At 39.5% G+C, this 24,310-nt stretch overlaps 1 protein-coding gene across 2 annotated transcripts in view; it reads left to right on the plus strand.

Annotated features, from left to right (window-relative positions):
• Positions 1–24,310, plus strand: part of LOC310633596 (cholesterol transporter ABCA5-like) — a 76,558-nt gene that overhangs the window by 34,277 nt on the left and 17,971 nt on the right. For both annotated transcript variants that reach the window (XM_083351384.1, XM_083351385.1), the window contains 11 exons: positions 851–990; positions 1,621–1,740; positions 2,411–2,612; positions 3,923–4,092; positions 6,291–6,463; positions 8,733–8,870; positions 9,955–10,068; positions 16,079–16,249; positions 17,725–17,838; positions 19,560–19,697; positions 22,051–22,116. In XM_083351384.1, the coding sequence (XP_083207510.1) occupies positions 851–990; positions 1,621–1,740; positions 2,411–2,612; positions 3,923–4,092; positions 6,291–6,463; positions 8,733–8,870; positions 9,955–10,068; positions 16,079–16,249; positions 17,725–17,838; positions 19,560–19,697; positions 22,051–22,116 (1,546 nt within the window). The remainder of the gene's footprint in view (positions 1–850; positions 991–1,620; positions 1,741–2,410; positions 2,613–3,922; positions 4,093–6,290; positions 6,464–8,732; positions 8,871–9,954; positions 10,069–16,078; positions 16,250–17,724; positions 17,839–19,559; positions 19,698–22,050; positions 22,117–24,310) is intronic.

Genomic DNA, 24,310 nt, shown 5'->3' on the forward strand with positions numbered 1-24,310 from the left:
TTATTTGAAAGACTGCTTATGCTTGCATTAATGTACCAGGGAAACAGCAAGTAAGCCTTATTTACCTGTTCCTCCATTAATGCTTAAATCTCTTAGTGAAGAACATTGTACAGGTAGCCCTCAACGTACGATGCAATTGAGCTCAACATTTCCATTGCTAAGTGAGATATTTGTTAAGTGAATTTTGTCCCACTTTACAACCTTTCTTGTCACTGTTGTTAAGTAAATCACTGTAGTTGTTAAGTTAGTAACATGGCTGTTAAAGTGAATCGGGCTTCCCCCCCATTGATTTTGCTTGTCAGGAAATCACAAAAGGTGGTCACGTGACCCTGGGACACTGCAGCTGTCATAAATATGAACCAGTTGTCAAGTATCCAAATTTTTATTACGTGACCAGGGGATGTTGCAATGGTTGTAAGAGTGAAAACCAATCATAAGTCACTTTTTTCATTGTAACTTCAAATGGTCACTAAATGAATGGTTGTTAAGTCAAGACTGCCTATACTGTATATTCCTGACTTTGCTCTGGTTTCTTTTAAAGGGGTTTGAAACTATACTTGACCTCTCTGGTATCTAGTTTAAAATTGTTGAACAGTTTGTGTTGTTCAGTAGTCATTTTTTTAAGTCTTTACATTTTGCTGAAGTTTATTAAATTTTTCTACTTTATAGTGTAAGTACCCTTAGGATGATAACTAATATATAATACTTATGAATAACTTTCATGAACTGGATTATGAAAGTACAGATACATTTGCAATTAGACAGCAGTATGGGAATAATGTTTATTCCTATAATGAATATCGTGCATCACTTTGCAAAACCATGATGTGTATATATATGTGTTTCTTAGCATGCATATAGATAGGTATTGTAACACAGAAGCTACAGCATCTGTCATCAGACAGCACATCCCCGGATCAAGTTTGCTAAAACAGAATGAAGAACAACTGATATATGCATTACCATTTAAAGATATGGACAAATTTTCAGGTATAACTTTTTCCTCTGTTGAATTCAAGAGAAAAGCAGAAGACTACGTGGCTAATTACACTTGAGCTCAAAGACTATGATGTTAATATACAGAGAGTTAGTTGGTGGTTACTTTAACAGAGAACAGCTAACTCCAGATACATTTATTACCTAAACCAGACATGTCAAACACAAGACTCGGGGGCCAGATCCGGCCCGCAAAGTGGTTTCATGCGGCCCGCAAAGCCATCCTGGAAACAGTGAGGGAACGGCCCCCACTGCCTTGGCCCTGGCCCAGAGACCCTCCTTCTGCCAGAGACCCTCAGATCTGTCCCACTCCTGCCCAGGCCCCCATAGGCACCCTTGATGCGAACAATGTAGAGATGGCCACGCCCACCCAGTAGGCCATACGCACTCTAGCCACACCCACCCAGTAGACCACGCCCACCCAGGCCATACCCACCCGGCCCCCTGAGGGCAACCACAATGCTGATGCGGCCCTCAATGAAATTGAGTTTGACACTCCTGACCTAAACTCTCTGTAGCGAGTTAGTTGGGAAATTGGGAAGACTGTAAAAAGGGCATTGCAGAGAAATATGATTACATTTACAAATTCATTACTAAGACCACCACCACTACTTTTTCTTGTAGCGCTGTTTGCTGATTTAGATACCCATGCTCATTTGGGTGTTATTTCTTACGGTGTTTCCATGACAACCTTGGAAGATGTTTTCCTCAAGTTGGAAGCTGAAGCAGAGATTGACCAAGCAGGTAAGGGGGGAAAAAACCTGCCAAACCTCCTATATAATACAATACAATACAAGATCAGAAATGCTGTTTCATTAGTAATAGTCTCATATTTCAATTATATTTCAGATTATAGAATAGTAGAATTTTCCATTTTTTTAATTTGGGTTGGGCAATGACATTTTTGGGATGGAAGCTTCACTGATTCCTTCAAATTACTTGTACAGGTAGTCCTCAATGTATGACCACAATGGAGCCCAACATTTCTGCTGTTAAGCAAGACAGTAGTTGAGTTTTGCCCCATTTTATGACCATCCTTGCCACAGTTGTTAAATGAATCACTGTAGTTGTTAAGTTAATAACGTGGTTAAGTGAATTTGGCTTCCTCTGTTGACTTTGCTTGTCAGGAGATCACAAAAGGGGATCACATGGCCCTGGAATACTGCAACTGTCATAAATATGAATCAGTTGCCAAGCATCTGAATATTAATCATGTGACCATGGGGATGCTGTGATGGTTGTAAGTGTGGAAAACCAGTCATAAGTCACTTTTTTCAGTGCCATTGTAAATTTAAATGCTCACTAAATGAATGGTTGTAAGTCAAGGACTACCCATATACATTCACATACATACATACCCCTCATCTACTTGGAAGTAAATTTTAAGCCATCCAAGCTATTCTTTCTTTCTTAGATTTTAGTGTATTCAACTCAGAAAAAGTAGAAGAAGAAATGGATACAAAATCTACTGATGAATTAGAGCAAAGTCTACTAATGCTCTCTGAAGTAAAGTCTTGTGTGGTGAACAGGAGGTCTCTCTGGAAAAAACAAGCTAAAACTATTGCAAAGGTTCATTGCCTGAACTTGAAACGTGAAATTAAGTCAGTGACAGTGGTGTAAGTATATCAACTTTGAATTAACCTGATATGTATATGTATGTATACCAGCCTGAGGATGACGGATGAGATTTCATCGAAACGTTGCTCTTATACCTTCAATTCTACGTGGTCACAATAGTGACAGCTCATATTTGTGTATTTTTTTTTTGAATTGCTAACAAAGAATCAGTCTCCCTTTAATTCTTTGTTAGCAATTCAAAAAAATTTTACACACACACACTAAGTGACATTATAGTCACTTTCAGCTAGCCTGGGCTAGTTTCACAATGGGCGGGTAATGGCTGAGGCCCTTTTTGAAGCACAGCAGCTTCATTCCAGAGGATGGCAATAGGTGGCTGAGAAGGCAACAACAGTTGTTCCAAATGTCCCACTGGCAGCTATCATAACTTCTTTGTAGTGTTTCATAGGAAGTTATTGCTGTAGTGAAGGTATACTTGGAATGGTTGGAAATTAAAACAGCTTTTAAAAGATCACTTAGAATTTTTTTTCTGGAAAAAAACAAAAAACCAAGGGGTGGCTCAGCAGGGTACATTTAATGATGGCTACTCCTCAGGCAGCTCCATGCAAATGAGCTTCTGTTTAAGTGGTGGAGCTGGTACATTTTTCATTTGCACAGTTTCTCTAATGTTGAAATTACTGTGGAATATTCCTCTCATTTAATGAAGAATTTCTAGGCAAATCTGGGGAAAATAAAGGAGAAATTCTTGGCAAATTTGGGAGGTGCAGAATGAGGAAAGAAATGTGTCATTGTGCTTGTGTTTGCACTCTTGTTAAACTAACACTTTATTTTTCCCCCCATTTTACTGCCAATATTCTTTTTTCAGATAAGAATGATGATTCCTAAAATTGATAGCTTGCAGAAACAACTGACTGATAACAGCACTGGTTGCACACATCTTCTGTGCTAGTCCTACCATCTTATTCCCCTTCTCTCTCAGGGAAGGGATAAATGTTGGCAATAGCTCAGTCTGATTGGTTGATTGATGTCTCACTCTAGCAGTAATTGTCAAAATATTTCTTTTCTGTATACTTGCTGCAATGCTGCATTTAATTGTATACTGAAGTTTTAAAAGTATTTATAAGGTTATTTATAACTGGTATATGTTACAACATAGAAAGTTCACATTCCAGACCATTTAATTACAATTCTCAATATCTCAATACTGTATACTTTTAGTCACACACTGATGCACTGTAATGTAATGTAATGAATTCCTCTAGACAAGCCTGCCTAACTCTGATCTAGTTCTTGAATGGACCTCTGTGAAAGCAGGATTGATAATTACATCTGCTTTTTTTTCTTTCAGACTTTTGTTATTTACAGTGTTTCTTCTTATTCAAATTTTTATGTTTGTTGCGCATCACTATTTTAAAAAAGCTGTAGTCCCTATACAGCTGTCTCCAAATTTATATTTTCTTAAGACCAATGAAACATATGACAAGTACAAAACTAGTCTCCTCATTCAAAACTGCACTGGTAAGAATTTTTTTTTTAATTCCATTTATATCCCGCCCTTCTCCGAAGACTCAGGGCGGCTTACAAGCTTAGCAATAGCTTTAAGAACTACATTTTAAATACAATGTACTGATTGGTTTTATTTCAATTCCTGGCATTTCCAGTTCTTTATTTCATCTGTATAAAATCTACTACGGGTGGACTTTCTTGTTCCAAAGGATTGTATTCTAGCATTTCAAAGCAAAATACAAAAATACAGATACAGGTATTTTGGAACTGGAAACTCCATCACTAACTGATGTGGTAGTGAAGTGAAACATCATGTGGCAACTTCTGTTGTGCTGCAGTTGTTAAGCAAATCACTGTGGATTGTTAAGTGTTTCTTCATGTAAGGGTGACCTGCAACTTCCTGCCGGTTTCCCCACTGGCATTGCTTGTCAGAAGCTGGCTGTGAAGGTCCCAAATGGTGATCACGGACCATTGTACCCAAATCACGATCAGATGACTGTGAAGATGGCAAGTTGGAAGACCAGTCATAAACTACTTCAGCACTGTTGTAACTTTGAATGGTTGCTGAATGAGGCAAGTCAGTAAGTGAGGATTACCTGTAATGATACAGGTCGTCCTCAACTTAAAACCACAACTGAGCCCAAAATTTTATGTTGCTAAGTGAGACATTTGTTAAGTGAGTTTTGCCCTATTTTATGACCTTGCTTGCCAGAGTTGTTTGTTAAGTGAATCTTTGCAGTTGTTAAATTAGTAACATGATTGGTGAGTGAATCTGACTTCCCCATTGCCTTGTCAGAAGGTTGCAAAAGCTCATAACATGATCCTGGGACACTGCAATCATTATAAATACGAGCCAGCTGATAAGTATCTGAAATTTTGATGTCCATAAAGATGCTGCCATGGTCATAAGTGTGAAAAATGGCCATAAGTCACTTTTTTCAGTGCTGTTGTAAATTTGAATGGTCACTAAATGAACTGTTGTAAGTCGAGGACTACCTGTATGATTGAAAAGATGACAGAGATTCTCCCAAAAATTATAGAAAGGAAATAAGTGTATTTTAGCCACTTTAGATCTTATGTTCTCTCATTCAGCTTTATTTCAAATAAAGAATAAGTAATTAAAAAAATTAAGGAAATAATTTTCAAAATAAAATACAGAACAGTGGTACTTTGGTAGTCAACTGCTTTGAAACTCATTGGATTTGGTACTCAACACATTTGTGACGCAAACATTTTGTCCCGGTACTCATTGTTTGTTCGGCACTCAACATACAAGCTAGAATTTGTCAGTGTTGGCTGCCTTGGGAGTCACTACATTATTCCTTATGGGAAAAATTTGTTTGGTAGTCATCATTTTTGGTACTCATCACACCTCCTGGAACCAATTAACGATGATTACTAAAGTATTGTTGTATACATAATAAAAATAAAAAGCAAAGATTATAGAATAAAACAGGCCTGGGGTTGCTAATCCCACAGTTGAAATTAGCAGCACTCCATCTCTCTGTTTAGCATTTTTAAGACTATTGCAGATTGCTGAAAAATTATAGTGAGTCGGGCAGGCCACTAAAGAAATGTTCATTTTCACTGTGAAAGGAGTAGCTTGCAAGAGAACACAGTTTACATGTTAGGAACACTGCAAGCGCTGGGGTTACTGAGAAATTGACTGGAAGCTACCGGTATATCCAATTTGTGCAGAGTAAAATGGCAGACTGCTTAGAACACTGTACCAAAAAGTATGGATATGCAAAGTGCATTGTGATGAATAATGAATTCAAGTCCATATAAACCAACCATGGAAAAGAAGGCCATAAATTATAAGATTCAGCTGCATATTTGCATGTTTCAAACTAATAGTTGACCAATGGAGAGCCTAACCTTGTATGTGTCTGCGGGAACAAAAGCAGGGTTGCATCATAAGGTGTTTCCCTTTGTGCTAGAAAAGGTGTGGGGGTGTTTCATGATACTGCAGTTCTGCTTTTGTCATTCTGGTCCACCCTACTGAAATGCCATTTTCTAAGGCTCTCTAAAATTGAAAAGGACCCACTTTTTTTTAAAGAATATTGTCATCCCTCTCCCAGATCATTCTTATATTATACCTGAAACTCTTTTAAGAGTTAACTGAAGTTAAATTTTATATACTTAATTTGCTCTGAATGAATGGAATAATTGTGATATTTTTATGCCATGTTCTCCTTTTTTTAATCCAGGGTCAAACATAGATGACTTAATTAGTACTCTTAGAAATCAGAATATACTGACAGAGGTACACAGTGGCAGTGGTTATGAATCAGTGGATTTTCACAGTACTGCATTAAACAACAGCGTATATGTGTCATTTGCCCCACATAGTGCAGCATTAAATGTAATTAAAGTAGACAAGGTAAGAAGAGATAATAATTCTCTACAAATACAGAGGAATTTAGTAAAATGTGTGTGCAGTTAAATGTAGTTACATAGCATGCTTTGAAAACAAATGTATCAAATGTACTAGGAGCAGAACTATCTCAGTTTAATAAATTTGTAGATGGTGAATTGCTTTCGAACATTTCAGTTTTGTGAGGGAATAAAATGTATACATCTCCATAAAATGAACATGAACAGTATTTCTTTTAAATATTTGGTTCTCCTTTGGACACCCAGAAACCACTGTGACTGCAATTGCACAGAGGTGTGGGGAACAGAACATGAAATTCTAGCCCTGTGGGTATGAGGTGTGCCTCTGCTGATTTTGCCTCTCTCATTCTTACTGAGCCTTTGCCTGCTCCCAAAATATGAAATGCAGCCTCCCAGCCACTAAAATCTGGCCTCTCCATCTTAAATGCTAAGTGTTTTTTCAGGTGACAAAAAACATAGGGAAAGGTTAGAATAACAAAAACAAGTATTTATCTATACATATAAACAAACAATTTATATAGCTGCCCATCTCAGGACAGCAACTCTGGGTGGGACACAGAGTTTTAAGACCCCCCGCCAAAAGAAGCCTGTTTGATACAATGGTTAAGGTGCCGACCTGCAAGCCTGGAGACGGCTTAGGCACAAAAGACGGCTGGCTGACTTTGGGCCAGTCGCTCTCGCTCTCTCAGCCCAACTCTCTCACAGAGAGGGTTGTTGTCAGGAAGGAGCGTTAGGTATGTTCCCCACTTTTTTTTTAATCCCATTTATATCCCGCCCTTCTCCGAAGACTCAGGGCGGCTTACAATTTAAAGCACAAATCAATGTGCTTAGAATAGCCTTCATTCTATGTATATGCCTGCTTATTAGGGCTTTCGCCCCCCCCCCCCAAAGTGGCATTATTACAAAGTCAGCTTATTGCCCCCAACAATCTGGGTCCTCATTTTACCTACCTCGGAAGGATGGAAGGCTGAGTCAACCTTGAGCCTGGTGGGATGCGAACCTGCAATAATTGCAGGCAGCTGGTGTTGCAGGCAGCCTCCTTTGAATTACTTATAAAGTAATAAAGGTGAAATAAGCATGCAATCTAACAATACATAAAACTATGCAATAACAAAAATAATTTTATTTATTTGTATTTCCTATTTTTTAATCTCCCATCTCCTTCAGAGATAACAACACAATGTACACCTGGGCCTAAAAATCCAATCATAATTGGTTTGGATCAAACAAAAAAAAATAAATCCTGCAACAGAGCTTCTTAAATAAGAAACACGAAAACAGAACAGATGTGAAACATGAAAATGCATAGCCACTGCAGCCCTGTTCAGATGGCAAAGGCTGCCCCATGTGTTGCATCACAAAAAGAAAATAGGTTGTGTCTCCATTTCATTCTCAACAAATTAAGGTTTATTCATGAACCATCAGTGTGAAGAATCGGGACCATACCTTAAGTTGCAGTTCAGATTTATTGCTTAAGCCTATATGTGAAAATCTACAAACTGTCTAGTGCCAAGGATTGACACTAGATAAGGGTCAATGGAATTCAAGAGAGGTTCAAGAGTGATTGGACTTAGACCGTTTGTGGGAATGTAATGACTCTAGGCTGCTGACTTGCTTAACTTCGTCAACCGGCTCTGCCTGTTCTTTTCCTACATCAAGGTTCTGTTCGGTTCTAACAAATAGTTAAGGAGGCTCATGGAAGTGTATTAATTAGTCTGTTCAATCGTGTGTGCCAGGAAATAATTTCGCCATCTAACTTCATGTGAACCATTACTAATGAATAGATTTCAATGATTGAGGGGGTAATAGCCTGGGGCCCTGATGGGGGTGCTCTGTGCTAAGGGTGGCTGACAGGTGACAGAGAAGTTCCCCATCCCCATGTTATTTGTTCTCTTGGTTTTTAGTCTCTATTTAATCTTTCTTAATTTTAATCACATCAAACAAACAAATAAATAAATAAATGGAAGGATTTCAGGATAATCACCCAAATCTAGTAAACCATTTGACAATACCACGTAGGATTCAGCAGAGATGCAGAAATATCTTGTGATCAAATCATAAAAGAAATATCTCTTTTAATGATATCATTGATTTATATTTTAAGTAGCGTGAATGATACCATATTGCATCATTTTATGCTTCTAAAAGTCCATTTTATTTCCTTTTTTGTAATGAGATATTTATCGCTTGTTGCATTATACCCAGGTGTATTCTCATAAATATAACAAGTTTAATCTTTATCTTTGTTGTTGCAGAGTTATATCTTTACTGCTGCTTTTAATCGTACCATGATACATTCTTTACCTGTTATGATGAATATTATTAGCAACTTCTATCTATACAATTCAAACATAACTGAAAAGATCCAAGTTTGGAGTAACCCTTTCTTTCAAGTAAGTGAATGTAAAAATCCAAATGCTGATATTGTAAATTCTGAATATAATCATGTATAATGATGTTATATATTAGGAATTAAAAGAGTTTGGGCATTTTTTCCAATATTCTAGTATAGCTCCAATCTGCTTCAGTTGATTGATGTTACTCACTAAGCTTTTTTTTACATTAACTTTGGCATTTGTACACATATCTTCAAGTTGGTTTTACCATTTACATAGTAAAAATTTTCAGAATAATTTGCATGTATCTACTGTGTAATGATGAAATTCTAAGCTGGGAAATGCCACTTGAGGCCAAAGATTCCCTGAAAAATGAAAATTGGAAAGTTTCAACATATGCTTTCAAGAAAGTATACTTTGCCAATTGTACACAACAGATTGTTGCGCTGACTGATCTGGTTTAAAATGCTCTTGACATTACACTGATACTCAACTGATTATAAGCTGTTTCTTCATCTTTAGTATAGCTAATAGCACAATGTGGCTCATACCTCCATGGTGTACAGATGTCTTGAAATTTGTTAATAATAGGAAGGGATAATATAAAAGAAAAAGAAACTAGAATAAGGCTTGTGGTAGTGGCTAAAAATGGTTGCAAAGCAGTTTTGAAATGTAATCTGGGTTCATTTTTGTCAGTATCAGGTGATACATCAGAAAGGAAAATTGTATCCATAGGTTTTGGTATTTAAACATGTTATTTAAAGTTCTGCATATTGCCTATTTTTGGATGTACAAATACAAACTCAGACATATTGGAATTAGTTGGTATTGTATGATTATTTAATATGAGACACATGAAACCAAATGCAGTTAATGAGGCATGATCTATGGTAGACATGTCAAACTCGCGACGTGACGTCGTGCAACGTATTGGGACAGTTTTGCCATTGCCGGCAATGGGGTGGGCACAGCTTCCATGTGACGCGTCCAGCCCTTGGGCTGGCAGTTTGACACCCCTGATCTATAGCATACCAAAATAAGCTATATGGTTTAGACTTCGTTAGATTTCTATTCTTACAAATACTGATTTTCAAGGTATTTTTTACAATATTTTTCATACACAAAAATCTCTTATTCGTAGGAAATCACTGACACAGTTTTCACTCTTGTGCTGTATTTTGAAGCTGTCTTACTAGGAGTTCTTGTCACTGGAATGCCATCATATTTTGCCATGGAGAATGCAGAAAACCACAAGGTAGCAAATCATAATGTTTATATCTATATATCTATCTATATCTATATCTATATATCTCTATCTCTATCTCTATCTATCTATCTATCTATCTATCTATCTATCTATCTATAATGGATGGATGGATGGATTCTGGATGGTGTACAAATTAAAACATATCCAATACAATAAAAATAAAAATAAGAAATTAATAACCTGTGGACTGATATACCCATTTCTGTGGAGTGCCTTTGAGTTAGTTTTGACATCAGTACCTGAGAAAATGCTAGAAAAGATAAACAGTGAGAGTATAAGGAGGAAAGTGATTATTGGAAACCAGTATGACTTTGTTAAAAACAGGTTTTATATTGATTAAATAGAACAGTGTGATGTTGCCACTACCAAATGGATCACTGAATAACCATAGCCAGTATATGGTTCTTAATGCACGTATGGAGGCAAAGCAGCTGGCTGGCAAGAGAAACAGTCCTTTAATAACTGCCAATGTTCCCCAAAAGCTCCCACATATGCTGGCAAGCCTTCAACCAAAGCGTGCGCGCGCACACACACACACACACATAGACCCCTACACCTTTCAGCTGCCTCTGGCTGAAGGCAATTTCAATACAGCTGGAGAAGTCTACAATGTCCTCAAGGCCAGACAGATAACAAAGAAAACAAAACAGAAACTTAATGAGTCCTTTTAAATCTCAGCTTGCCTGCAGTCTGCAAGAAGAGACTCAGAAATGCAGTCTGCCGGTCCGGTATTCAAGGTGTCCAGGTTAAACAAAGACAAGAGCACAATTCACAACTGTCCCAAGATACCACGTTTGTTCTGGGCAAATGCCCCACCCCACAGCTGTCTCCTTAAATCTTAATCCCCAGGTGTGCCTTGTGGAGTGGGGCGGGACGCTCTCCTCCTGAGCAATTGAGCCTGCCTACATTGTTCTCTCCTCCTCTCTGCTCTCCTTGCTCTAGGATGGGGGGGGATGTTGCTCCTTGCCTGAACTCTGCCTCCCCTGTTCCAAACCTGAAGGGCCCTGGCCTGCCTCAGCCTGCTCTTCCCCTCAGTCCTCCGAAGCCACAGACACCTCCTTCTGGGCCTCAACAGGGTCCTGCTCCAGCTCCATGTCCTCCTTGGATTCAGGCTCGGATGGAGGCATGACAGTATGTCAATATGAAAGCCAATATGCATCAGGATTCTGTCCTGGCCCAGTATTTTATCAACATTAAAAAAATAAGAGGATAAAAGGGATGCTCAGCAATTTTGTAGATGACGTGAAGCTTGCAGGGGATGGTAAAGATTGCTAACACTTTAGAAAACAGGCTCAATGTCAAAAGGATCTTGACTTCCGAGTGCTTCAGCGACCTCGGGCTCAGGGTAGGGGCGGGGGAGTGGCAGTAGTTATAAGAAAGACTCTTTGTCCTCAGGAGACCACCATCGTCCAAATAGCCGGATGTGAATCCCTCCTAAGATGTGGCCCTAGGTCACAGCTAGGCTTACTGCTGATATACATTCCGCCTAGTCGCACAGCAACGGCCCTGCCTGAGCTTCTCGATATCCTCTCGGGGCTGGTGGTTGAATTCCCCAAGTTTATAGTTTTGGGTGATTTCAATCTACCATCCCTGGGAGGATCATCTGAGTTAGCCCGAGAGTTCATGGCTTCCATGACGGCCATGGACCTGATACAAGTAATTTGGGGCCCGACTCATGTGGGAGGCCACACGCTTGATTTGGTTTTTCTATCTAGACGGTGGTTAGATCTTGGTGGGGGTTCCCCAATTATTACACCCCTGTCATGGACCGATCATCATCTCCTGAGGCTGCTCTTCTACTATGCCACCCCCCGTTGTGGAGTTGCGGAACCATCAAGATGGTTCTGTCCCAGGCGCTTAATGGACCCTGAGAAGTTCCAGGCAGCACAGGGGTCTCCACCTGCCTCCTTTGCTCACAGCTCGGTGGAAGCCTGGGAAAAGGCTGCCACGGATGTACTTAACCTAATTGTTCCCTTGCGGCCCCTGACCCGATGCAGATCCCAGTTCGCTCCATGGTTTTCCATGGAGCTCCGGGAGATGAAGCGTCGGAGACGGGGCCTAGAGAGCCGTTGGAGATCCACCCGATCTGAATCCAACCGATCACGACTAAGATCCTTTACTAGATCTTATCTCGCAGCAATGAGGATGACGAGGTCCAATTACTTCGCTACACTCATTGCATCCGCAGATAACCGCCCGGCCGCCTTGTTTAGGATAACTCGCTCCCTCCTTAATCAAGAGGTGAGGGATGATCCCTTACAGGGTCGTGCCGAGAAGTTTTGCCAACATCTGTCGAACAAAATCACTCGGATTCGGACCGGCTTAGACTCCGACTGGGCAGATCAGAACATGGGTGGTCTTGTCGATGTTATATGGGATGAGTTCGACCCTGTGACCTCAAAGGAAGTGGACAGAATTATGAGGAAGCTGAGCTCCACCACTTGTTTATTAGATCCGTGCCCTTCTTGGCTGGTTTATTCAGCTCGAGAGGGAACACGAATCTGGCTCCAGGTGGTGATATCCGCCTCCCTGAGTGAGGGTTGTTTCCCCTCCGTCTTGAAAGAAGCGGTGGTGAGACCCCTCAAGAAACCTACCTTGGACCCAACTATATTAAACAACTTTCGTCCGGTCTCCAACCTTCGCTTTCTTGCTAAGGTTGTTGAGAGTGTGGTGGCACATCAGCTCCCTTCGGTTCTGGAGGAAACTGACTATCTGGACCCGTACCAATTGGGTTTCAGGCCCAGACACAGCACAGAGACGGCATTGGTCGCACTAATAAATGATCTCTGGAGAGCTCGGGACAGAGGCTGTTCCTCTGTCCTAGTCCTTCTAGATCTCTCAGCGGCTTTTGATACCATCGACCATGGTATCTTGCTGCAGCGTCTCAGGGGATTGGGAGTGGGAGGCACGGTTCTCCAGTGGTTCTCCTCCTATCTCATGGGACGTTCGCAGTCGGTATTAACAGGAGGGCAGAGATCGAGATCGAGGCCTCTCACTTGTGGAGTCCCTCAAGGATCGGTCCTCTCGCCTCTTCTATTCAACATCTACATGAAACCGCTAGGTGAGATCATTCGTGGTTTTGGAGTCGGGTATCACCCAGTATGCTGATGATACCCAGCTTTTTATTTCGACCCCAAACCACCTCAGTGATGCCCTTGATGTGATGTCCCATTGCCTGGAAGCAGTTCGGGTCTGGATGGGGAGGAACAGGCTTCAACTCAACCCTGACAAGACTGAGTGGCTGTACGTACCGGCATCTCGGGATATTCAGAACATTCCATCTCTTTCTATAGGGGGTGAGTTATTACCCCCCACAGATAGGGCTCGCAACTTGGGAGTCCTCCTAGATTCACAGCTTTTCTTGGAAGACCACATAATAGCTGTGACTAGGGGAGCCTTTGCCCAGGTTCGCCTGGTGCGCCAATTACGGCCCTATCTAGACCGGGATGCCCTACGTACGGTCACTCATGCACTCGTGACCTCTCGTTTAGACTATTGCAATGCTCTTTACATGGGGCTGCCCTTGAGGACCACTCGGAGGCTCCAACTGGTACAGAATGCAGCCGCGAGAGTTGTGTTGGGAGTCTCCTGATACTCCCATGTTACACCTCTACTCCGTGAGCTGCATTGGCTCCCAGTTGTCCTCCGGGTAAGATTCAAGGTGCTGGTAATGGTTTTCAAAGCCCTACATGGCATGGGTCCGGAGTACCTTAGGAATCACCTGCTGCCAGTGTCAACATCCTTCCGTCCAGTGTGCTCCCACAGAGAGGGCCTCCTAAGGGTTCCGTCGTTCGGAGAATGTCGTCTGGTGGCTCCCAGAGGGAGGGCGTTCTCTGTGGGCGCGCCTGACTATGGAACCGTTTACCGGTTGAGCTCCGGTTGGCTCCCGACCTTCGCTCCTTCCGACACGACCTAAAAACATATCTGTTTGAGCAATCCGGTCTGGTCTGACGGGTTCTGTTGTAATTATTGTTTTAAGGTAACTATCTTTTGCATTTGGGCAAAATTAGGGTTTAATTTGTTTTCAATATCTGTATTTGTGCATTCTGATATTTATGTCACTGTTCACCGCCCTGAGTCCTTAGGGAGAAGGGCGGTATACAAATCAAATAAATAAATAAATAAATAAATAAATAAATAAATAAATAAATAAATAAATAGACTTGAACGTTGGCCCTTTTCCAACAAAATTGCAAGCAATGTAAAGTTCTAAATTGAGGTAGGAAAAAACATATAGAGATACAATATAGGTGGAACCTGGATCAACCAGTAGTATTTGTAAGAAGTACCTGGATGTCCTGGTATACAACCAAGTGAGCATGGGCCAACAGAGCGTTGTTGCTGCTAAAAGAGCCAATGCAATTTCGGTCTGCATTTATAGACATATGTCAAATTCACAGGAAGTAAAGTTTTGCTTGTATGCTACCCTGGACAGACCTCATCTGGCACACTTAAAAATCCAATTTTGGGTGCCATAATAGAAGAAGAATGCTGAGAAATGAAAACGGTACAGAGAAAAGCAACAAAGATAATTGGACTTGGAAATGAAGTAGAATAGTTAGAAGAAGTTCAGCCTTAAGAAGCAAGGACTAAGGGGAGTTATGATAGCAATCTTCTGATACCTGTCAGGTATGGGAAGAGGGTATGAATTCATTTTCTGAAGTGTCCACAGTTAGGACAAATACCAGTGGTTAGAAGTTTTACAGATCCAGAAGAATAAGGAAGAATTTCCTGACTGTGAGAACTATTAAATAGTGGAAAAACTTGCCTCCTGGAATCATCTCACTTCATCTCTGAAATTTCTGAAACAAATGTTGGATGGCCATTTGACTGAGTTGATCTGAAGGTTACTGCCCTAGAAGCAAGTTGGATTAGAAGACTTTCAAGGTCCCTTACAGTCCCGTGATTCTGTTAAATGTCAAAATCCTTAGTGATACAATACCTGTGTGATTTGTATGTGATTTAGTGATACAATGCCTGTGTGATTTAGAATATTTTCCTGCGGCAACAGAAATATTTGATTGAGTCCAGAATCATTTTCTTCTACATATCACATCTCAATTACCAATAAAGGAGATGGAATAACTTAAGAAGACATTTTAACTTGATTTCACATTACGGTAGTTCTCAGGTTACAACAGCAATTGGGATCAGAATTTCCATTGCTGAGTGATGTGGTTGTAGATGGCAATCCCAGTTTGCCATCATAACCCAAAGGCCATATGGTTTGTTAAGAGAAGACCTCACATGACATGGCTTATTGGGGCTGTGTAACAATTCAGCCAAGTCAGAGTGCAACTTAGAAGGGAGAATCTAAATAGGCAATGGGGTATAACTTTCAAAATGTCCAGAAACATCAGTATAGAACCTCATTTCATGTACATATCAGGGCCATTGCAAAGTCTAGTGGGAAAGCAATGTGCAGATTGGCTCCCAGTGGAATTTGTATCAAAATTATTTACAGCCATACTATGGACGTGATAAAATTTGAAGAAGCACCATTAGGATAAGTTTTGCTCTGTTTTGGCTCACTGTCATAGCTATATTTAGATTTAATCACTATCCTAACTATAATTGCCAAGCACTCTAGGGGTTCTAATGTACTATGTAATTACTAATACTTCTAGTATGTACTATTTTAGCTGTCTTTGCTCTTGTAATTTTTTTCTACTCTTTAAGATGTACTTGGTTCATTTTTTTAAAACTTGAATTTTTTTTGATCCAGTTTTATTCATGTCTCACTGTTGGTCCATTTTTTCAGCAATAACTTAATGTTTTAGTTGATTATGTTTAATAAAATATAATATTCTTCCAGCGTTATGATTATATAATGGATCAATAGTCTATTTAAAAAATGCACCATATATAGCATGTAGATACGTTTAATATTAACATATCAGCTAAAAACAGAAACAACAAAATCAGGATGAATGACGAGATCTACTGCCACAGTATGTTGTCTACCCACCTATTGACCTATCTGTTATTTATTTTCCAGATCAGAGCTTACACCCAACTTAAAATCTCTGGACTTTATCCTTCTGCTTATTGGTGTGGACAGGCACTAATTGATATCCCATTATTTTATATAATTCTTCTTCTTATGGTAGGAAGCTTATTTGTATTTCATCATGGAGTTTATTTTTTTCCTGAGAAGTTTCTTGCTGTGGTAAGTTCTATTTTACAACAAATACATTTCCTATTATTTTTCATTTTATTGTGAATACATTTGGATTTTATACTCTCTCTCCATAAAAGTGAATATTTTTCTTTATCTTTTTTTTCAAAATTGAAATCCATTTTATCATTTAGCCCATACTGGTTTATCTTAAGAAGCAACATTACAAACAGATGCTTTTCCAAAATTTAAAGACTGATTATTGCTTGGTGTGATAAGAATGTTTGTTTGTTTGATTGATTGATTAGAATGGTTCATTTTATTAATATATGCCAGAGCTAAGCCAGGATCTCAAGTCGTGGCTAGGGAAACAACACAAACAATAATTAAAAATTTGCTTCTATGAGAAATGGGTTATAATATTGTTCTCGTAGACATATGGAGGTTCTTTATGCAACATACATTTTTATCTAGTGAAAACTCAGCACTGTTGCTAGAATAGATTTCTTTCGCATCCTCATTCTTTGTTAGTGTGGCATTATACACTGTTACTTTCCAGCCATTTTCATTAACACCAAGCTGCCTGCAATTAGTGCAGGTTCGCATCCCACCAGGCTCAAGGTTGACTCAGCCTTCCATCCTCCCGAGGTAGGTAAAATGAGGACCCAGATTGTTGGGGGCAATTAAGCTGACTTTGTAATAATGCCGCTTGGGAGGGGTGTGTGTGAAAGCCCTCATAAGCAGGCATATACATAGAATGAAGGCTACTGCTAAGCTTGTAAGCCACCCTGAGTCTTCGGAGAAGGGCGGGATATAAATGGAATTAAAATAAAAATAAAAATTAACAAGAAAATCCTCTTGTTCCAGTAGAGGAGACTATCTGAGCTCAGAGTTGAACTATAGAGTCCTTGGTGCTCTCTTACCTTGATGGTTTGTTTCCAGACTGTGCAAGCAAACAACCAAGCCCAGAAAACACCAGGGACTCCACAGAATCCTTTGTACCTCTTCTGTCACAGTTCCTACAAAAGGTGTCAGACAAATACATGTATACGTATCAACAATGACTGTGATAAGAGTTTTGAAGAATTTTGTTGTTCAGTTGCTAACTTGTATCTGACTCTTCACAACTCCGCGGACATAGCAATCCAGGCCGTCCTGTCCTCCACAGTCTCCTGGAGTTTGCCCAAATTCACGTTTGTTGCGTCAGTGACACTATCTAACCATCTAATCCTCTGCCATCCCCTTCTCCTCTTACTTCCAATATTTCCCAACATCGGGGTCTTTTCAAGGGAGTTCTCTCTTCTCATTTGGTGGCCAAAGTATTTGAGCTTCAGCTTCAGTTTGAAGAATAGGGCAGCTGAATCTATATGAAGCAGATGAGAACAGAAGAAAAGGAGTAGGAGTTAAATGGCCTCCTAGGTTGCCTGTTAGAAAACTTCTTTTAGGGGAGAGGAAGGCTTAGGCACTGCTTTCTTTATCCCTGATCTTAACAAAACAACAACTAAGAATTTTCTTTTCACCTGCAGGTTTTTTGCCTGATTGGCTACGTACCATCAGTTATTATGTTTAACTATATTGTCTCATTCAGCTTTAACGCCATACAAAATACCAAAGAATTTTGGTCGTTTATTTTTTCAGTGGTAAGTTAAACTTATTTGTTTTTTGTTTGTATGACCCACCCCTTTTATATAGTATAACCTTGGTGGCTAGCAATAAACTGACCACTATAGATGTATCAAAAGTAAAAAAAAACATAACCCCACAACATTTTTTAAGGAATGACACACTCCAGCCAGAACATCTTAATAATTCTATGCCAATTACATATGTGCTGGTTTAAATTTCTATCCTAGCCCATTGCCGTGGGTGGGGGGGGGAAGAGAGACGAGGGACCAGGTGTTCACTGGCTTCTGAAAAGTCAAGAGGAAAGGGGCCTCCAGATCTTGGAGTGAAGGCTGTTGTAAAGGAGAGGTATTTTTACAGAGAAGGCATGCCTCCTAGATCCAGCCAGGTTACATTGTTTAATAGAGGAGGTCTGGAACACACCCATCCTATCTGATTTGGCAGGGCAGGCAGATACTCTCAGGTGTTGCCAGTCCTGTTGATAACCTGTCCCATGCATGCAGAGCTTTCAGGATAATAACCAGCATCTTGAATTGCATTCAGAAGGAGATTGGGAGCCAGTGCGGCTTGCACAGCAGTAGTGTAACTTGTGCAAACCTTAGAGCACTCCATACCGTGTGCCCTGATCTATTCTGAACCAGTTGAAATTTAGGTGGTCTTCATGTACAGTACTATACTTGGGAAATGACTAAAGGGGCAGTGGCTTTTGAATTGTGCACAAACTCGCCAGAGGAGTGCTTTTGAGATTTAATGATGACAACTGCCCAAATCCAGAGGGATCCAAAAATCCCAGAACCCTTTTGTCTTGCTAGAGTTGAACTGCAACCAATGCTTCCCCATCAATACTTTATAGCCTCCAGGAACTGAGTAAGCACCTGAGTGGCACCATTTTGTTCTGCCTCAGTGGAGATGTATAGTTGAGGATCGTCAATATACTGCACCCTATGCCACTGAATAATCTCACCCTGTGGCTGTTCTCCCCCATCTCTATGAATACAAACTGGGACTGACCACAGAGGAAAGAGAAGCCTTGCAGAACACTGCCCCTTGACTCTCAAACCCCTAGGCCAGGGGTAGGCAACCTTGGCTCTTTTATGACTCGTGGACTTCAACTACCAGAATTCCTGAATTCTGGGAGTTGAAGTCCACAAGTCATAAAAGAGCCAAGGTTGCCTACCCCTGTCCTAGGCCAAGTCCATAAGTATGCCATGGTCAATGGTATAGAAAGCCACCAAAAAATCCAGGATGGAGACATCACCCTATTCCAAGCCCTTCAAAGATCAACCATAACTCAGTACTATATCTCATTCTGAACCCCCACTGAAAAGGAGTCAGACAATCGGCTTCTTCAGATTATCTTGTCCTCCCTCTCTCTAGGCCAGGGGTAGGCAACCTTGGCTCTATTATGACTCGTGGACTTCAACTCCCAGAATTCCTGATCCATCTGTGCTGGATCAGGAATTCTGGGAGTTGAAGTCCACGAGTCATAAAAGAGCCAAGGTTGCCTACCTCTGCTCTAGGCTATTTAATGCTTTTCTCCACTTTCCTTAATTTACTACATTACTAAGTCTTAAACCTGTCAAAGGGCTAGGACTAGCCCTGCACCCTGAGATGCCATTTATACGTTCGCTACAATGTCTTTCTACTATGTATTTGATGTCACATGCTGGGACATTGATTGCCACTGGATAAAAACAAATAACAAAAAATAATCTTTAAATTTTCTTTTCTCTTCCAGGCGGCTTTAGTTTGTTCTGTTGTCATCGAAGTAGCCTTCTTTATGTGGTATTATACAACAGCCGCTGTTCTTCACGTTTGTTTTTCTATTTTTGTTCCCATCTATCCTCTTATTGGGTGTCTTATTTCTTTTATAAAGGTAGGTTTTCTAAGGAAAAGACAATAAGTTACAATGCAGGAGAAGTGGGAACAGAAAATATTTAAATGGGTGATTCTGCCTTCACTTTAATCCTATTTGTGGGGTTTTTGTTCAATTGGCTATCCTCCCCACCACTGCTTAACACTACTGCAGATTGTGCTATGAAGTGTTTCCCAGCCCCCAGGAGTAGATGTCGACACTGTGTAAAGCATTTGGATCACTAGAGGGTTAAATTACTTCCATCTTTTATCTTAAATAAGATTATGATGATGCTCTTTACAAATTGGGAATCAAAGCGTGAGAAAGTTACCTTCAGGCTGAAGATCAGAAGAAGACTCTTACAACCTCTGATTTAGATACTATATTTAACATCATTCCATTTCAGTTAATATGAATTGCCACTGCAATGCTTTTAGTGATTTATTACAACCAAATCAGATAGCATACATGGGGGGGGGGGCTCTCATTTGACTGTCCTGGATATTTTCTGAACTTAGCATCTCTTCCTTTCATTTTGTTATTGTCATCACTTCTTCTCACGATAAAAGAAAGATTGATTAATCTTAATGAATCTTGACACTACTGCTGATGACAGTAGTTTATAAAAACTATTTTTTTATTAAAAAGTTTTAGAATACATTTTAGCTTTAACAAACAACAAAAACAAAACAAAAAAGGAGAAAAAAAAGAAACCCCCCCAGCCCCCTTCCCTCCCACCCTCCCCAACCCTCCCCACCCTCCCTTTCCCCTCCCCCCCACTTCCCAGAGCAGAATACAGGGTATAAAAATACAAACAATCATAATCTAGCTTACGCAAACAATCCTGAACTATATAGACTATCGAACTTTAACTCATATAGATAAACTCCAAACATATATATATATATCATATCAATAATTATTCTAAAACAATATAATACTTTTCAATCTACCCAATAAAAACAATCACAAATAAAACAATTTATATCAATTGTCTAACGCTGTTCTTCTTCCCAGCTAAGCTTTAAATTCATATTATCCTGATATATTGTACAAATTAAAATACCATAGATTACTTCCAAACTTAAAAAATTTTTTTATATAATCACATCATTCTTATATTCTTATATTCTATTACCTACTCCAATATTGCCCATAAAAGTAGTTTATAAAAACTATTGTAAGTTATCACTGGTTTATAAAAAGCTAGTCTAGTAAATTTGACTGTGACTGTCAATTCTACTGATTTTGGAAAAAAAATAAGGCATGCCATGTAGGTAGTTCTCGACTTACGATCACAATTTAGCCCCAAATTTATGTTGCTTACAGGCGTTTTAAGTGAGTTTTGCTCCACTTGACGTCCTTTCTTGCCATACTTGTTAAGTGAATCACTGCAGTTAAGTTAGTAACATGGTGGTTAAGTGAATCTAGCTTCCATATCTCAGAAGGTCACAAAAGGGAATCACAGGACCACAGACACTGTAACTGTCATAAATATCAGTCAGTTGCCAAGCATCTGAATTTTGATCACATTTAATTTAATTTAATTTTAATTTTAATTAAATTTTTATACCGCCCTTCTCCCGAAGGACTCAGGGCGGTGAACAGGGCATATCTTAAAACTACAAAAGTACAAAAGTTAAAAAAAGAATTAAATTATTGCCCACAATAAAAACAATAAATATATATATATATATAAATATTAAAACCCTAAGTAATTCCCCATCAGGCCAGGCCAGCTTGTTCAAATAAATGGGTCTTTAACCCGTGCCGGAAGGAGCGGAGATCCGGTGCCATCCGGAGCTCAACCGGCAGCTGATTCCACAAAGCCGGAGCGCCCACAGAGAAGGCCCTCCCCCTGGAGGCCACCAGCCGACATTCTCTGACTGGAGGCACCCTGAGGAGGCCCTCTCTGTGGGAACGCACATGACCAAGGGAGTACTTCAATGGTTGTAACTGTGAAAAATTGTCATAATTCACTTTTTTAAAATGATGTTGTAACTTCGAAGGCCACTAAATGAACTGGTATAAGTCAAGGACTACTGTATTTTCTTTATGCATGAATGTGTTTTAGAGCTGATATATAGAATCAGTGAGATAAATCTAGACAGAAAACCTAATTATTTATACATTTTGGAACAATCTATATTTGGGAAAATTTTGTCACTCTTCTGAATAAATTTCTGAATAATAAACTTAACCGTATCCTGTGAAAAATATTAGAAGAATTAAAAATAAGAGTATTATCTTGTTTATCTGGAATCCCCTCAAGATGGAAGAACATTCAGATGGTTTATTGAGTTCAGTAGCCATACTAAGTACCATTTTTTAAAAGTTTATTAAGGTTTGCTTTAAATATTTCTTGTTTTGTTAGATAGTGCGGAAACTTGATAACAAGATGGAGAAGCACTCAGAAAGATTGTTGATTTCTGTTGTAGCGGTAAGCACCTTTTAAATAAAAGATCCAAGAGATCAGCTATTTTCTTACAACTAGAAATAATAACGCAGTGTGTTATTTTACAGTTAGTCTGTTTAAAATTTGTGCAAAACTATGACATGTTTAAAAATTGGTTTGGCCGCTGTGGTGAACATCTCTCTCTCCCTGCAAAAGTAATAATACTGTTTGATTTTGCAGGAGCACTTGTTATAACCTGGAATAAAAAGCACATATTTTCAACTTTATTATGTTAAATGCAGTGTTATAATTATGTAGAAAAAAATGAGTTATTTTATGAAGGCAATTTAAGTTGCTTTTGGACTGGGGTGGGAAACGAAGGCAGTGCTCTTACGAGCTTCTTGAAGGAACAGAACTTTTTTTTCCAAGACCTTCTTAACACAAATTATGGGGTTTTCAGTCCCTCTTTTAGTTTATGTTCATATTTATTGCTTGGTCATGAAGAATTGTTTCTAAAAAGCTGATAATTTCAATTATAACCACTGTGTCTCTATTGATACAAGTGGTTTTACTTCAAAGGCTAGCATAGGAGCAACAGACGGATCTTGCCAGTGCTGTGTTTAATTATTGAAGAATATTTATTTGTTTCTGGCATGCAGCCCATAGTTGCATTACTCCAGATGGGCAGTCATATAAAATCTTTAAATAAAAATGAGACAAGACAGAATATTTCTTATTTCATTTTCATGTTTCTTAAATATAAAACAGTTCTTGTGATGGTAGGTGGAAATGACCTTGAGATGCCACAACCTAGGCTACAGTCTGGTGGGAGAAAAGACTTGCCAAAGGGACCCTCCCTAGTTTTTCAAAGAAAAGAGAGGAGAGACATATTTTCAGTCTTGCAAGATTCTGCTAATGTAACCTTACAATAGCAACAGCAATAGCACTTAGACTTCTGTACCGCTCCACAGTGCTTTGCAGCCCTCTCTTAAGTGGTTTACAGAGTCAGCCTGTGGCCCCCAACAATCTGGGTCCTCATTTTACAGATCTTGGAAGGATGGAAGGCTGAGTCAACCTTGAGTCATTCAGGATTGAATTCCAGGCTGTGGGCAGAGTTAGCCTGCAATGCTACATTCTAACCACCGCACCACTGAGCTCCTAAAGATAGTGTTGATGCTCCTGGTTGTTTCTTGTCTGGACTACTTAAAAGAGTTAAAATTAATCTTGCCAGACTGAAAGTACTTTTCCCCTTAGAAAACTAAGTGTTTCTCTTCTGAAACACTTCCCATGATTCCCCCCCCACCACCACCATTTGCAGACTGAACTTCCTCTTATCAGACATTGCCTAGGCTCTGGGTCTTCGTCCTGCATCCCAAGGTCATTCTCATATGCCGCCACAATTCCATTATTCACCTTTTGAGATGGATTTAAGAAAGTGAAATAATGGAATGTAAAATGGACCCTCAATCCATTATAGTCATTTCACTTTGTGCTATATTAGGGGAGAGTGGAATTGTGGTGTAAGTAAGTGATGGGATCAGGCATTTTTATTCATGAAGTGCACATTTGACTTGACAGGAACCTAGGGCAAAATATAATAAACCGCATCTGAGAAAATAATGCACACAAGAACATCACCATAAATAGAATTAAATTTTAAAAGCTAGAATATTAAAGGCCAAGATGAAACAATAACAAATAGTATTAAAAAAGATGAAAAAAATATGCTGTAAAACCAAAACATACCCGCTCTTTTTCATGCATGAGATTTATAAAAAGACTTATACAGGTTATAATATAAAGTACAGACAGATCTGGATCAAAGGGGACATTCCTTCAAATGTCCCGAAGCCAAATGATTTAAGCTTTCTGAATCAAAGCAATAACTTAGATTGTTGGGGAGAAAAAAACTAAAACCTAGTATAATACCTCATAACAACACAATTTACAACCACAATCTCCATTGCTAATCAAGACAGTTAAGTGAATTTTACCCCATTTTATGACTTTTCTTTCCACATTTGTTAAGTGAATTGCTATAGTTGTTACGTTACTGACATGGTCATTAAGTGAATCGGGCTTTCCCATTGCCTTTGCTTGTCGGAAGGTGTTCACGTGATCCCAGGACACTGCAACCATCCCTACATACACGCCAGTTACAAGTGTCTGAATTTTGATCAGATGACCATGGGGATGCTTCAGTGGTCATACGTGTGAAAAATGGTCATAAGTCAGTTTT

Source organism: Vipera ursinii, assembly GCF_947247035.1.
Source record: "Vipera ursinii genome assembly, chromosome: 2".
In the NCBI taxonomy this organism is placed as follows: domain Eukaryota; kingdom Metazoa; phylum Chordata; class Lepidosauria; order Squamata; family Viperidae; genus Vipera; species Vipera ursinii.